This window comes from Ascaphus truei, chromosome 3, assembly GCF_040206685.1.
Source record: "Ascaphus truei isolate aAscTru1 chromosome 3, aAscTru1.hap1, whole genome shotgun sequence".
NCBI lineage: Eukaryota > Metazoa > Chordata > Amphibia > Anura > Ascaphidae > Ascaphus > Ascaphus truei.
Genome location: NC_134485.1, coordinates 106,600,318 through 106,616,933, shown reverse-complemented (window position 1 = coordinate 106,616,933; position 16,616 = coordinate 106,600,318). Strand labels below are relative to the sequence as shown.

The 16,616-nt window shown below is 41.4% G+C and overlaps 1 protein-coding gene across 3 annotated transcripts in view; it reads left to right on the top strand.

Moving 5' to 3' along the window:
• Positions 1-16,616, top strand: part of LOC142489084 (solute carrier family 13 member 2-like) — a 332,402-nt gene that overhangs the window by 99,699 nt on the left and 216,087 nt on the right. For all 3 annotated transcript variants that reach the window (XM_075589275.1, XM_075589274.1, XM_075589276.1), the window contains exons 5-6: positions 10,897-11,086; positions 12,233-12,355. In XM_075589275.1, the coding sequence (XP_075445390.1) occupies positions 10,897-11,086; positions 12,233-12,355 (313 nt within the window). The remainder of the gene's footprint in view (positions 1-10,896; positions 11,087-12,232; positions 12,356-16,616) is intronic.

The following is a 16,616-nucleotide window of genomic DNA, read 5'->3' as shown; positions in this document are numbered from 1 at the left end:
GCATCGGGTGCCAGTGCCGCCGCCATCTTTATAGCGTCCAAGACGTGACGTGGGCTCTATAAAGATGGCGTCCGCACTGGCACCGATGCCCCAAACCGGGGCCTGTAACTCGGGAAGCAGGGGGTCTCTGAGGCAGAAATCAATGCGGTTCAGCTCAGGGGACCCCCTGCTCCCGCACACTATTAATAAAAATATATTAATGCAGCATCATTACCTTAGCGGATAGCCGCTAAGGCAATGAAGGGGTTAAGGCACATTAGCATGTTTATTGGGGACAATTGCCCCCAATAAACAACACACATCCCCCCGCCCCCTAACACATACAGTACTGTAATGGGCAAAATTACTATTATCCACATATGGATAATAATGCATTTGCCCATTTTAAATACATATAAATTACAATAAATACAGTCAAAACATTTAACACTTACGTTTTACAGGCACGCACGATGAAGGCCGTCTTCATCCTCATCTTCATTCTGCCCATGCCCCTACGGTGCTGCAAAACATGCACAACAATTACAATAGCCAATGTAATGTCCCTACAGTCATTAAGGGGTTAACCCACCCTCACCCACAACTCGGGAGGCCTACATACCCTCCCACTCTAACCCCCCACCCCGTGAGGCCTAACCACCCTCACCCACTACCCACAAGGGAGGCCTACCCACATACCCATGGGGCCAATACACCCCTACCCCCCAAACACATACAGTACAATAATGTGCCAAATAACTATTATCCAGATATGGATAATATATTATTTGCCCATTATGAAACACATAAAACATCCACAAATCAAAACATGAATTTTTAATCTTAAAACCACCACATTGCATGTTAAAATAAATACAGCAGCCATTGCAAATATAAAAAAAAACTGCAGCTAAGCAAATGTCTATGAAATGTCACACAATTGCATAGAGTGTGTACATGATGCAAATAATCTGTGCATCATATAACACTATGCAAAATATATGTAACAATAAAATACACTATGAACAATGTCCCCGAACCACCAATGCCATCCTGAAAATCAATTAGAAAGTAACCAACATCAATACAAATAGCATCAATCAATTAATCCATTTCCTCAAACAATTACAATACAATACAAATCAATTATACAATTCCCTATTCAATTGCTAAAGCCAAACCATTGCCAAAACAATTCTAATTTAAAGTAACCACCATCATTCTAATCTTACTGCCATAAAGAAGCCTTTAGCTAAATACAAATTACGTTATTCACAACAATGACAAAATAAAGATGATACATACATTATCCATACATGAAAAGAACCTAAACATGAGCCAAACCAACAATTATTATCCCTGTATGTCTATCCATACAGATAGATAAACATAACATACAGGGGCAATAATACAGCATAAAATACAAAGCATTTACATACAAAATTCACCTACAGTATACCCATTCAGTGTCCGTGAATGTATTATATACATAGATACATTAACGGGCATTAAATGGGACTGAAAAAATAAAAGACATGAATGAAAAATCATAAAAACCTTTAAAAGTAAAAATAATAAACTTTTCTTTTGTTTACTCACCATTAGATGTCCACTCTCCGAAATCCAAGAGACCTGGAAGCACAGGAACCAATCCACAGGTAAGCCATAAAATAAAAAACAATAACAAATCCACGTCTGTGTCTTCTTTGGGGTCTTCTTCCATCTTCTTCTGGCTTCTTCCGGCTTCTTCCGTCTTTTTGGCCACGCCCTTCTTCTCTTCTTAGGAGGGGAGATGTTCCCTCCTCGGCGACTAGCTTCAAAATGAGGCGACATAGGCTTTTATAGGCCTATGACGTCACATTTTGGTCAAATGTTTCCAACGGTCCTGATTGGGGCGTGAAAAACATGTGATTTGGCCGATGAAAAAAACATGATGACGTCATTTAAAGGCAATGAAAGCACAGCAAATCAGAATGGCTTTGCTTCAATTGCCTTTAAGATGACGTCATTAAAATAAATATGGCCGGTCTCACATGGTACTGTAGCCAATCAGAGCGTGGAAAATCCATCCTATCTCTGATTGGCTCTAGTAGACCATGTGACAGAGGCTTGGGGGAGAACGGATGTGACGTCTTTGAAAGTGTGTCACATGGAACTAGAGCCAATCAGAGTTGGGATGTATTTCCCACGCTCTGATTGGCTACGGTACCATGTGAGACCGGCCATGTTTCTTTTAATGACGTCATCTTAAAGGCAATTGAAGCAAAGCCATTCTGATTGGCTGTGCTTTCATTGCCTTTAAATGACGTCATCATTTTTTTTTTCATCGGCCAAATCACATGTTTTTCACGGCCCAATCAGGACCGTGGGAAACATTTGACCAAAATGTGACGTCATAGGCCTATAAAAGCCTATGTCGCCTCATTTTGAAGCTAGTCGCCGAGAAGGGAACATCTCCCCTCCTAAGAAGAGAAGAAGGGCGTGGCCTAAGAAGACGGAAGAAGCCGGAAGAAGATGGAAGAAGACCCCAGAAGACCCCAAAGAAGACACAGACGTGGATTTATTATGGTTTTTTATTTGATGGCTTACCTGTGGATTGGTTCCTGTTCTTTCGGGTCGCTTGGATTTCGGATAGTGGACATCTAATGGTGAGTAAACAAAAGAAAAGTTTATTATTTTTACTTTGACAGGTTTTTATGATTTTTCATGCATGTCTTTTATTTTTTCACTCCCATTTAATGCCTGTTAATGTATCTATGTATATAATACATTCAAGGACACTGAATGGGTGTATTGTATGTGAATTTTGTATGTAAATGCATTGTATTTGATGCTGTATTATTGCCCCTATATGTTATGTTTATCTGTATGGATAGACATAAAGGGATAATAATTGATTGTTTGGCTCATGTTTAGGTTCTTTTCATGTATGGATAATGTATTTAGCATCTTTATTTTGTCATTGTTGTGAATAATGTAATTTGTATGTAGCTAAAGGCTTCTTTATGGTAGTAAGATTAGAATGATGGTGGTTACTTTAAATTAGAATTGTTTTGGCAATGGTTTAGCTTTAGCAATTGAATAGGGAATTGTAGAATTGATTTGTACTGCATTTTAATTGTTTGAGGAAATGGATTAATTGATTGATGCTAATTGTATTGATGTTGGTTAGTTTCTAATTGATTTTCAGGATGGCATTGGTGGTTAGGGGACATTGTTCATAGTGTATTTTAATGTTACATATATTTTGCATAGTGTTATATGATGCACTGATTAATTGCATCATGTACACACAATGCATTTGTGTGACATTTCATTGACATTTGTGTAGCTGCAGTTTGTTTTTTTTATATTTGCAATGGCTGCTGGATTTTTTTTAACATGCAATGTGGTGGTTTTAAGATTAAAAATTCATGTTTTGATTTGTGGATGTTTTATGTGTTTCATAATGGGCAAATAATATATTATCCATATCTGGATAATAGTTATTTGGCACATTATTGTACTGTAGGTGTTGGGAGGGGGCGGGTGTATGTATTGAATGTATAGGCCAGGTTTATTTATTTTACATTCAGGGTTGGTTCCTTGGTTCTGCGTGAGACCTCTGGAGACCACCTGCGGTCTCCTCGGGTATCTCACGGGTATCAGGCTGGTGGTTCCACGGGTGACACCTGCGGGGATGAAGTGGTGGTCCCACATCTGTGGGGGCACCGCGGACCCGTAGTCTGCGGGGACGAACCGGTGGTCCCACATCCGTGGGGGCACCGCGGACCCGTAGGTGCGGGATGAAGCGGTGGTCCCACATCTGTGGGGCACCGCGGACCCATAGTGAGCACTTGTGAGTTCCCCAGACCCCCGTGAGAACCACCTGAGGCCCCGCAGACACCTGTGGGTCTGACCCGGGGCTCCCAGACATCCACGGGCCTACCGTGGGGACCCAATTGTGGCCCACGGTGATCCAAGGAGACCACCTGGGGGCCATGGCGCTTGGCGGGACCCACCAACAGGCCTCCAGAACCTGTGTGAAACAAGTTGCTGTTACCCTGTAGTTCTGTCAGGTGACCCACCAGCCCGCCGGCGACTCGCGTGGGGCTGGGGGTTGAACCCTGTATGTAAAAGAATAAATCATGTATTTATGGGGGGCACAGGGGGTGGGTTATGTATTTAATAAATAGAATGATGTTTAATGTGGGGCTGTGTATTGTTTTTATTGTGGGTACTGGGGGTGGGGGAAGGGGGTATTGGCCCCAAGAGTATGTGGGTAGGCCTCCCTTGTGGGCAGTGGGTGAGGGTGGTTAGGCCTCACGGGGTGGGGGGTTAGTGTGGGAGGGTTTGTAGGCCTCCCGAATGGTGGGTGAGGGTGGGTTAACCCCTTAATGCCTGTAGCGGTTACTAACCGCTACGGTGATTAAGGGGTTAGGGGACCTTACATTGGCTATTGTAATTGTTGTGCATGTTTTGCAGCACCGTAGGGGCATGGGCAGGATGAAGATGAGGATGAAGACGGCCTTCATCGTGGATGCCTGTAAAAGGTAAGTGTAATATGTTTTTACTGTATTTATTGAATGTTATATGTATTTAAAATGGGCAAATGCATTATTATCCATATGTGGATAATAGTAATTTTGCACATTACTGTATAGTATGTGTTAGGGGGGTGTATTTATTTATAAATATTGTTTATTATTTTTGGAGGCGCAACATTGGTACCCCGGGACTTCCGCGGGGACCCCCGGACTCCCACAGGGACCCCCCCGCTCATTGGCTACGGTACCATGTGAGACCGGCCATGTTTCGTTTAATGACGTCATCTTAAAGGCAATTGAAGCAATGCCATTCTGATTGGCTGTGCTTTCATTGCCTTTAAATGACGTCATCATTTTTTTTTTCATCGGCCAAATCACATGTTTTTCACGGCCCAATCAGGACCGTGGGAAACATTTGACCAAAATGTGACGTCATAGGCCTATAAAAGCCTATGTCGCCTCATTTTGAAGCTAGTCGCCGAGGAGGGAACATCTCCCCTCCTAAGAAGAGAAGATGGGCGTGGCCTAAGAAGACGGAAGAAGCCGGAAGAAGATGGAAGAAGATGGAAGAAGACCCCAGAATACCCCAAAGAAGACACAGACGTGGATTTATTATGGTTTTTTATTTGATGGCTTACCTGTGGATTGGTTCCTGTTCTTCCGGGTCGCTTGGATTTCGCATAGTGGACATCTAATGGTGAGTTAACAAAAGAAAAGTTTATTATTTTTACTTTGACAGGTTTTTATGATTTTTCATGCATGTCTTTTATTTTTTCACTCCCATTTAATGCCTGTTAATGTATCTATGTATATAATACATTCAAGGACACTGAATGGGTGTATTGTATGTGAATTTTGTATGTAAATGCATTGTATCTGATGCTGTATTATTGCCCCTATATGTTATGTTTATCTATCTGTATGGATAGACATAAAGGGATAATAATTGATTGTTTGGCTCATGTTTAGGTTCTTTTCATGTATGGATAATGTATTTAGCATCTTTATTTTGTCATTGTTGTGAATAATGTAATTTGTATGTAGCTAAAGGCTTCTTTGTGGTAGTAAGATTAGAATGATGGTGGTTACTTTAAATTAGAATTGTTTTGGCAATGGTTTAGCTTTAGCAATTGAATAGGGAATTGTAGAATTGATTTGTACTGCATTTTAATTGTTTGAGAAAATGGATTAATTGATTGATGCTAATTGTATTGATGTTGGTTAGTTTCTAATTGATTTTCAGGATGGCATTGGTGGTTAGGGGACATTGTTCATAGTGTATTTTAATGTTACATATATTTTGCATTGTGTTATATGATGCACTGATTAATTGCATCATGTACACACAATGCATTTGTGTGACATTTCATTGACATTTGTGTAGCTGCAGTTTGTTTTTTTTATATTTGCAATGGCTGCTGGATTTTTTTTAACATGCAATGTGGTGGTTTTAAGATTAAAAATTCATGTTTTGATTTGTGGATGTTTTATGTGTTTCATAATGGGCAAATAATATATTATCCATATCTGGATAATAGTTATTTGGCACATTATTGTACTGTAGGTGTTGGGAGGGGGCGGGTGTATGTATTGAATGTATAGGCCAGGTTTATTTATTTTACATTCAGGTTTGGTTCCTTGGTTCTGCGTGAGACCTCTGGAGACCACCTGCGGTCTCCTCGGGTATCTCACGGGTATCAGGCTGGTGGTTCCACGGGTGACACCTGCGGGGATGAAGTGGTGGTCCCACATCTGTGGGGGCACCGCGGACCCGTAGTCTGCGGGGACGAACCGGTGGTCCCACATCCGTGGGGGCACCGCGGACCCGTAGGTGCGGGGATGAAGCGGTGGTCCCACATCCGTGGGGGCACCGCGGACCCATAGTGAGCACTTGTGAGTTCCCCAGACCCCCGTGAGAACCACCCGAGGCCCCGCAGACACCTGTGGGTCTGACCCGGGGCTCCCAGACATCCGTGGGCCTACCGTGGGGACCCAATTGTGGCCCACGGTGATCCAAGGAGACCACCTGGGGGCCATGGCGCTTGGCGGGACCCACCAACAGGCCTCCAGAACCTGTGTGAAACAAGTTTCTGTTACCCTGTAGTTCTGTCAGGTGACCCGCCAGCCCGCCGGGGACTCGCGTGGGGCTGGGGGTTGAACCCTGTATGTTAAAGAATAAATCATGTATTTATGGGGGGCACAGGGGGTGGGTTATGTATTTAATAAATAGAATGATGTTTAATGTGGGGCTGTGTATTGTTTTTATTGTGGGTACTGGGGGTGGGGTAAGGGGGTATTGGCCCCAAGAGTATGTGGGTAGGCCTCCCTTGTGGGCAGTGGGTGAGGGTGGTTAGGCCTCACGGGGTGGGGGGTTAGTGTGGGAGGGTTTGTAGTCCTCCCGAATGGTGGGTGAGGGTGGGTTAACCCCTTAATGCCTGTAGCGGTTACTAACCGCTACGGTGATTAAGGGGTTAGGGGACCTTACATTGGCTATTGTAATTGTTGTGCATGTTTTGCAGAACCATAGGGGCATGGGCAGGATGAAGATGAGGATGAAGACGGCCTTCATCGTGGATGCCTGTAAAAGGTAAGTGTAATATGTTTTTACTGTATTTATTGAATGTTATATGTATTTAAAATGGGCAAATGCATTATTATCCATATGTGGATAATAGTAATTTTGCACATTACTGTATAGTATGTGTTAGGGGGGTGTATTTATTTATAAATATTGTTTATTATTTTTGGAGGCGCAACATTGGTACCCCGGGACTTCCGCGGGGACCCCCGGACTCCCACGGGGACCCCCGCTTGGTGAGCCGGGGACACCCGCCGGCCTGTTGTATTGGTTTTGCTCCTGCAAAAAGGTAAACAAAGAATTTTTTTTCAAAGTCCTGCTTTTTTATCACCAGCCTTTAGCTGGTGAGCTTTATTCAGCGCAACTTTCACGTACGATCAGTTTGCGTTGCTTAGTGAATCCCGCAGAAGGGCAGGATTCAGCGCAAACAGCAGATCGTACGATCAAAGTTGGACTTAGAAAAAATTTCAAAGAAAAGCCCGTTTTAGAGCGCAAAGTGCCTGTTTGCGCAGCTTAGTGCATAGCGGTCGGCGGAACTTCACGTTCTAAGAGCACTTTGCACTCTTAAAACTACTTATCACTGCTTAGTACATAGCCCCCTATAAAGGCAGTTATCTCACTTAAAAGCATTTATTACTGCTTTGTGCATAGCACCCAGAAAACCCACTTATCACTGCTTAGTGCATAACCCCCTGAGTCGGTAGAAATGAAGTCATTGGGGGTTATGCACTAAGCAGTGATACATGGGTTTTCTGGGTACTATGCACAAAGCAGTGATAAGTGCTTTTAAGTGAGATAACTGCCTTTATAGCGTGATACTGTCTGCTGTGAGATTTACAAAGCAGTGATAACAGTGCAGTATCGTGCTATAATTGCTATTTAAAAACACTTATCACTGCTTTGTGAATGTCATAGCAGACAGTTTCACGCTATAAAGGCATTTATCTCACTTAAAAGACTTATCACTGCTTTGTGAATCTCACAGCAGGCAGTATCACGCTATAATGGCTTTTTATCTCACTTAAAAGCACTTATCACTGCTTAGTGCATAACCCCCATTGAATATTAAATATAACGGTCTGGCTATTACATAACTTTACTTATCCTTAAGAATCCGTGGGTGCATGATGGCCAGGTGCTTTATTTACCTTACTTTTACCAATCCGCCTTTGCCAAATGTTACTTAATGTTAAGGTTGTGTGTTCCCTTTTGTTATTTATTTTCTATTTTTTCACCCACTTACACATATTATTTCACGTTCGTCTCCCATCCACGGAGTCCACTCCATAGACTGATGGTTCAATAGAGGTGTTTTCACCACATTGATCACCAGCTAAAGAAGATACACCTTCAACCTACCTTTCCTCATATTGTGCTCCCCCATTTTTCTTGTGTTCCATTACCATCAACGGTCCTGGATAGATCCTGTTGGGTTTTCGAGTCACACGAGGACATCTCAAGATAATTACTCAATATCTTAAGGCTGTATTACACCCTTCTTATTTTTCTACTTATTTATATACATACTATACACACCTGATAGAGATAGCGCCCGGGTACTTTTTCAAATAACTTTACTTATCCTTAAGAATCCGTGGGTGCATGATGGCCAGGTGCTTTATTTACCTTAATTTTATCAATCCGCCTTTGCCAAATGTTACTTAATGTTAAGGTTGTGTGTTCCCTTTTGTTGTATTATTTTTGCAGTCGACTCTTCCTTGATATATACAGAGGCAATTTTTTTTTTAAACCTCCACCTTTCAATTATTTCCAATAATATGTCTGCCCATCTCACATTGAAAGGGTGCTACGTGTATATTCTTTTTTTTTTTTCCCATCTTTGTAGTATGAAGACACTTGAAGAACTTGTTGGCCGCCAACATGGTCAGCGCTTAGGCACTGAGCCGCACTCACGCTCGGCAGTGAGCCCCTGCAGCCCCAATGAGAGCGCATTAGCAGGGGCTCGCGCACGCTTCCGCAATCGTGCGGAAGCGTAGCCGACATTAATTTTTTTAATTAGGGCGAACCAGCTCCATGACGTCACTGGCCAGCCCCCCGACACGCCCCCGGACAGCGCGCGAACTAAGGCCAGGGAAAGCACCCGCTTAGCCTAGGCGTACCTCCGCAAGGCTGAAGTCACCATGGACTCAGCCTTAGGGTTGACTTTGCTTTCCATTGCAAACCTTTTTTAATTTTCAATTTTTGATAATCTTTTTTCTCTTTTGAAACTGTTGTTACATTCCTTACACTTCTGATTTGATGCCTCTGCCCCTTCTGACTTTTACAATCAAAATACCTGGAAACTGACTTTTAGTCGCGGTCGTTCAGCCGCCAAGGGACAGTGGCCATTTATATCAGGCCTGAGGTCGGTGATTAGCATTTGGATTAATGGTTGAGGTTTTATGGTAAGGTGTTAAGGTTTTTAGGGTAAGAGGTTAATATTTTAGTGTACGGGTTAGTTTTTTTTTAGGATAAGGGGTTAAGGTTTGAGTTTTTAGGGTAAGGTGTTAAGGTTAGGGGTTAGGGGATACAGTACATTAACTGTGCCGGTGGTGAAATTGCCGCTGCTGAATGGTTGCGGCTAAACGGCCGTGACTAATTGTCCAAGACTGCTACATTCCTGCCTCTTCCTTTATATTTCTTCCTGAACTATTTATTTAGCCACATTGGTTTCGATTGATTTCTTTTATATTTGTTACACACTGATAAGTGTACTTATCTAAAAATATTTTAAAGTTTGCCCATCTATCGTCTGTTTGTTTTCCTGCAAAAACGTCATCCCAATGTTTTCCTTTGTAGATTCTTAGTTGACTGCAATTTTCCTTTCTAAAATTAAAAGTTTTGCTGATCCCATATACAACTGTTTTTGATCAATAATTTTAAAAAGACCATGCTATGATCACTGTTTCCCAAATGCTCCCTGTAAGGAATCCGCTCCTGGTTTTGGCTGGAGCTCACTCTTGCAGAATTGGTGAGCTCTCAGACAGACCTCCCCTGGGATCTGCAAGCACTTTCACGTGTGCGTGCAATCACTGCAGCTCTGTCTCTGCTCTCGCATTCGATGAATTCCCACACACCCCTGTGTTTGGATTGGCTACCTGCCCTTATTATACTGGGTTCTCCCTTTCCTCATTGCTGAGCATAAACCAAGATTCTCTTGGATGTAACTGTGTTTGCCACAAACACACCTGCATTAGCCTTGTTCCTGAGACCTGCTGCATTCACCCCAGGCAGAGGTCTGCTTCCTGGTTCCTGTGCTGAAGCACTGGATCCCCAGTGCCAGCCTTGCCTTGTTCCTGAGACCTGCATTCTCTTTTTGTAGAGTCCTTATCTTGGGCCACGCCCGCTCCTCGCCCAGAGGCCATTCCCACTCTTTAGCTGCTACGCTGAAGCGGTGTGTTCTTGACTTCCTGTTGCCGAACTCCAGCCTGGACATCGAATACCCTACCATCTATGATTAATTACGGACTGCGCAATTCTGAACCGATTTCGTAGTCTAAGTTCGGTGTATTCACATCCCCACCTCAGCCCCGCGGTCCGGTCCCAGTTTGTGGCGAGCACGTCCGTTACACTTCCTCACTTCAATATTTGTTATAACTTCTATCATGTAATGGTCTTTGAGCCCATCCACAAACCTGTTTCCTTTAGCTACCGCTAATCTCATTACTCTCTTACTGGTTTATTTTGTTAAAGTAAACATATTTTAAATATACTGCTAATTTCAATGCAAACAAATATAAAGTATAATGTCCTATCGGAGAGATGAGTGGTGAGTGAGGGCTCAGAGTTTCTCCCTCTGGTTTGTTTCTGCAGGTAACGGCACCATAGTGATAGAACCCGAGGATGATACCTGGAGGAAAGAGAGGCAAAATCGCAGGCTAGAAAAGCACCTTAAGCTTTGCAAGTGCATGAGCCTTTCTGTCTGTTATTCTGCAAGCATTGGGGGTATTGCAACTCTGACTGGCACCAGGTCCAACATTGTACTGAAAAGAAAAATGAACGAGTAGGTACTGGGGACTTTCAGACTTCAGCAAGGCATGTGACGCAGGACTGGTTATTTGGGGATGCAAGATAAGGGAATCGTTATGGTTAGATTCACTAGTCAGGCGTTTGGAAGGGGACAACAATATACTGCAAAGTACCATATTTGCATGATTATAATGCGACCATGAATGTAAGGCGAATCCCTAATTTCAGTAGTAGCTTGAAAGCAAAACGTTTATACACACACACATGTGCACCCACACATACATATACACACACAAACACTCTCTGTGTCTGTGTCTCTCTCTGTGTCTGTGTCTCTTTCTGTGTCTCTCTCTGTGTCTCTCTCTGTCTCTCTCTCTCTGTGTCTGTGTCTGTGTGTCTCTCTCGGTTTAAGCTTCCTGCCACAAACAACATGGCTGCTTCAGGCCTCCAAGGTGGAGCTTCCTCCATTTTACCCTCCTACCTCATAAATCCGACTGCTGATTGTCTCGCAATGTGGACGGGCCCAATTATAAGGCTAGTATGTACTTTTCAACTTAACTTTATTTAAAAAAAACTCACCTTATAATTGAGCATACCTGGTAATATGCTTTTATTTACCTTTTCAGAAGGTGCTAATGGTACAATAGGTAAGGAGGGGTTGGGAATTAGAAACATCAGATTCCCGTCACTGATTTAAAGGGCAGCTCCACCCTACCCTGCATTATTTAAGGGCTTAACTATAAAAAACAAAACTAGAGAACTTGATAGTGCAGATTACTGATCAATGCAGCAATCCTCAGTAATTCTAGAGCTGAAATGGGGTATTTGCAGCTCCAACGATACAAACTATTATACTAACTGGAGAAATTAGCAGTAGTAGTTCCTATTTTTTCGATGATGTTGTGGCTTTCTCTTGGCCTAACATATGACAGGTGGGCTCCCAGACCTAAAATACCGCACTTCTGCATCAGAGGACCCCCGGTTTCGCTTCTGTAAAATAGGGGGGTAAAAAAAAGCAAGTATTGTATAGGGGATGGCTTCTTTAAGCACTGAACAATTTCTCTCTAGCTAATACTGTTTGGTTTTGTACACCTTCTACTACTTAATGATGTTTAAAACATTACGATTTCCGCTGACATGACGGTAATGATTGAACCATAACTTTGTTCTTTTCTTGCAGGTTGTTCCCCCAGAACAATAACATCATTAACTTTGCTTCATGGTTTGGGTTTACCTTCCCCATAATGATTGTGTTACTTGTGCTCTGCTGGATCTGGTTGCAGATAATGTTCTTGGGAGTTAAGTAAGTCCATGGTAGAATCCTTTATCTATACCAAGGCTAGCCAACTCCAGTCCTCAAGGGCCAACAACAGGTAAGGTTTTCATTATATATGTATAAATAATAAACAATACAGACCGGCGCCAATTAGTCCAAGGTGATACTAATGTCCAGCACTGAAAGAGTCTTAGAATAGTAGATGGCTGCAGTAGTATCTTCACAGCTTGTCTTCAATGATTGGACTCCATATACATGTGCATGGAAGAAAAAACAGACAAAGAAAACATATCATAGTGCAGTATGCAAACAACCAAACATGCAGGACAAACAGGACAAGACAAACACTACATAAAACAGGCAAGGCTGACTAATCCTACAATAAAGTATTTATTAACACAATTACAATGATGAGGTAGCACATGTGGGATCCGGTGGGTAAAACCGGAATCCTACTTATAGGACTGCCACAGGACATAAGCAGGGGTGCAAGGATAGATGGTAACCGGCAGCAGCTCCGTTTTTTTCAGTCTTTAGACCTCCAGGGATTTCTTTCTCTCCGTGACCGGAAGCGCGTCACACCACGCGGCTTGACGGATCTCGTGGAGCTCCTGGTGCTGTCTTTCAACCTGAATCCGGAAATCCACTGCTAGAAGGCGGGTGCAATCGCTGAATTTCCTTTCACTTGGCTGCAAGGCTCCCGCAGTAACTACCAGTCCTCTGCCACGCTCAAAATACAAATCTGCCCAACGCGTTTCGTGCGCATGCGCACTTCTTCAGGGGTAATGGATACTGGGCATGTATGACTTAAATACTGACAGAACTCTTCTAATTGGATGTTGTGGCTAAAAGCTACCATGGGATTGGTTCAAGCTACTGTCAGTCATGCCCTCAAGAACAATCAGCCTTACTAATACAAACAAAACTCACAATGACAAAAAACCTGATAAAATATTAAAATTGCAATGGAAGATATATGCACAAATATTAAACTAAACACAACATATTAATCACATAATTATAGTTACATAATGACCAATAAAAATACTTACAAATAGTACTAATACATGTTAAAATTATAAATAAATAATTTAATAATTTAATAATTCAAGAACTATTATCTATGTTAAAAACACTTTATAATAATTTTAAAAAAGCTCCTAGGTCAAATTCAATGTTCAAGCCATTCGGAGAGAGGGTCTTCAGCTCATAGATCCAGTATGACTCACGTCTACTGATCTGCTTGAGCTGATCGCCCCCTCTCCAACTGACCCGCACATTTTCAATGGCCTTACATTTAAGTCCGACCGGATTTTGGTTATGATGAATTAAAAAATGATGTGAAACACTATGTGTAATGAGCCCTTTCTTTATATTATATATATGCTCATATACTCTCCTCTGATAGCACCTCCCTGTGCGGCCTACATACTGAAGGCCGCACGGGCACTCGAGTAGATAGATCACAAATGAAGTGTGACAATTAATGTGAGACTTGATGTTATATGTTTTTAATGTCACATTTGATCTAAATATTTTAGCATTATCACTATAAGAACAAGCTGTACACCTGGTACATTTAAAAAAAAACTTTTGATACATTTGCTGACAAAGATTCACCATGATCCAAGGGGCAACTAGGTGCCAACCTTGATTTCAAATTGGATGCTTTGGTGAAAATAATTTTGGGTTTAGCTGGAAGGCAATGTGCTAAAGTGCTATCACACAGAAGAATGGGCCAATGTTTGTTTATAATTTGTCTAATCTTGGGGGCCATCTCGTTATATTGGGTTACGAAGGCTAAACCACCACTAAATTCACTCTCTTTCACTGTTTTTTTATATTCTAGGAGACTGTTTCTATCTATACGATCTACCTGTTGGGAGGCTTCTGCAAGCAATTTCTCAGAATATTTTCTTACCTTAAATTTATCTTTTAACTCACTAGCCTGAATAGCGTACTCCTCTTTGTTGGAGCAGTTACGCTTAAGGCGTGTGAGTTGTCCCTTAGGGATATTACGAATCCGACTGGGATCATGTTGACTGTCCGCTCGTAAATAGTTATTTGCCTGTACGGATTTGAAAAACGTCTTCGTTTGAATTTTATTATTATCAGCTGTGATTTTGAGGTCCAAAAACTCTATGTGATGTTTATTGTGATTAAATGTAAATGAAAGATCCCTATCATTATTATTTAAATAAACAAAAAATTGTTCTAGCTGTTCTTCGCTACCAGACCAAACAAAAATCACGTCATCTATGAAACGACGCCAGAGCACCAGGTGTGCCCCAAGAGGACAGTTGTTCCAAATGAAATCTTCTTCCCAACTGTCCATAAAGATATTAGCATAACTTGGGGCAAACCTGGTACCCATCGCTGTTCCACACACCTGCAAATAAAATTGTGAATTAAACTGAAAATAATTGTGTGTTAAAATAAAACGTATGCTGTCCAACAAAAATGACTTACGGACTGATGAAGTGGCAGTGTCTGACTCCAACAAGCGTGATACTGCTTGACACCCTTTAAGATGGTTAATGGTGGTGTAAAGAGATGTTACATCAGCAGTCACCCAGATGTAGTCAGACTGCCAGTCCAAGTCCCTCAATATCTGCAAGACATTAGTCGTGTCACGCAGATAAGATTTGGCTTGACAAACTAAAGGCTGTAAATGATAATCAATAAACTGAGATAAATTTGACGTGAGTGATGATATACCCGATATGATTGGTCTGCCAGGGGCAAAACTAATATTCTTGTGTATTTTAGGGATAAAATAAAAAATGGGTGTGCGTGGAAAAGGTGAAGATAAAAACTCTGACTCTGTAATTGTAATAGCTCCATCCTCGAGACCTTTACTTGGGAGCATTTTATACTCCATTTCGTATTTACTCAGAGGATCTTTAGTGAGGGGGAGGTAAGTGGTGGTGTCCCCAAGTAATCTCATGGATTCTTGTATGTAATACTCTGTGTCCATCACCACTATACCTCCCCCTTTGTCAGCAGGTTTTATAACAATTAATTTATTGTCTTCCAGTTGTCGCAATGCCACTTTCTCTTGAGGATCCATATTATCTTTTTGGATTTTATATGTTCTACTACTGTTTTCTAGATCCTTAGTGACTATGTCAACAAATGTATTTACCAGGTGACCTTGCGCAAATTTAGGGTAAAAAGTTGATCGTGACTTAAAAACCTTCTTCGGTTGGGGAGAGGTTGTTATAGGCTCATTATGTTGTGATTCCATTTGCTTAGTAATTGGATCTTTAATGAAATACTTTTTTATTGCCAATTTACGTGCAAATTTGTGTACATCAATATGAAGATTAAAACTATTAGGCCCACAGATAGGTGCAAATGTAAGACCTTTGCCTAAAACTTTCCTTTCTACACTGGTGAGTTGATGTTTACTGATGTTGAAAATGTTTTTAGTTAGACAACCATCTTTCAATTTATGTCTATCAACACCTCCCCTGGTTCCTCTGGTGCATTTTTTCTTTTTTTGTAATTTAAAGGAGGCTGGGGTTCTGTATGTGTTTTTATTATCTCTACCTGTGGAAAAATGTGTTCTCTCTCCTTTCTCCACTCTAAAAAAGAAAAGCTTGTTTTTGCTCCTTGTGTAGGTAGTGGAGTAAAGGAGACACTATCTGGCTCACTTTCTGATTCAATTTCCGAAAGTACATGATACTTATTGTTGGTCAAAACTACGTCTTGTTTTGCCGCCAATTGCGCATCATAAATCTCTTTGGCCTGTTTCTGCTTTAGATACTGGTTGGTGTTATGCTGAGGTAACACCCTCTGTGGTTGTGGAATAGAAATAGGGATTGGCAAAAGAGGTAAATGATGAGGTTTCTTTAGTCTATAGTTATCTCTGGATTTATGTTTATCAGTAGGGACTATATTGCTATTATCTGGTCTGCTTCGTTTAATTCCCAAATGCTGATTACTATTTTTTGGATTACGATCTTCATTTTGAACCTGATCAGCTTTACTTTTTTTATTCCAGGTTCTTTGGCGACCAGTATCATAGTCTGTTTTGTCCCTAAAAAAATTTACTCTGTTTTGTACCAACTATTTCAATTTCAATTTGATCCAACCTCTTTTTAACTATGGGTTCGAGTTCTTGCAATTCTTTATTGTTTAAAAAGGGTTCAAGTTGAATTTTCAAATCTCCAATTTCTTCATCTAATTGTACTAATGTTTTTTTACGTTGATGTATTAGCAACTTCATCAATGCAAAAGAACAATTATCTAAAATATCATTCCATTCCTGCATGAATGGTATATT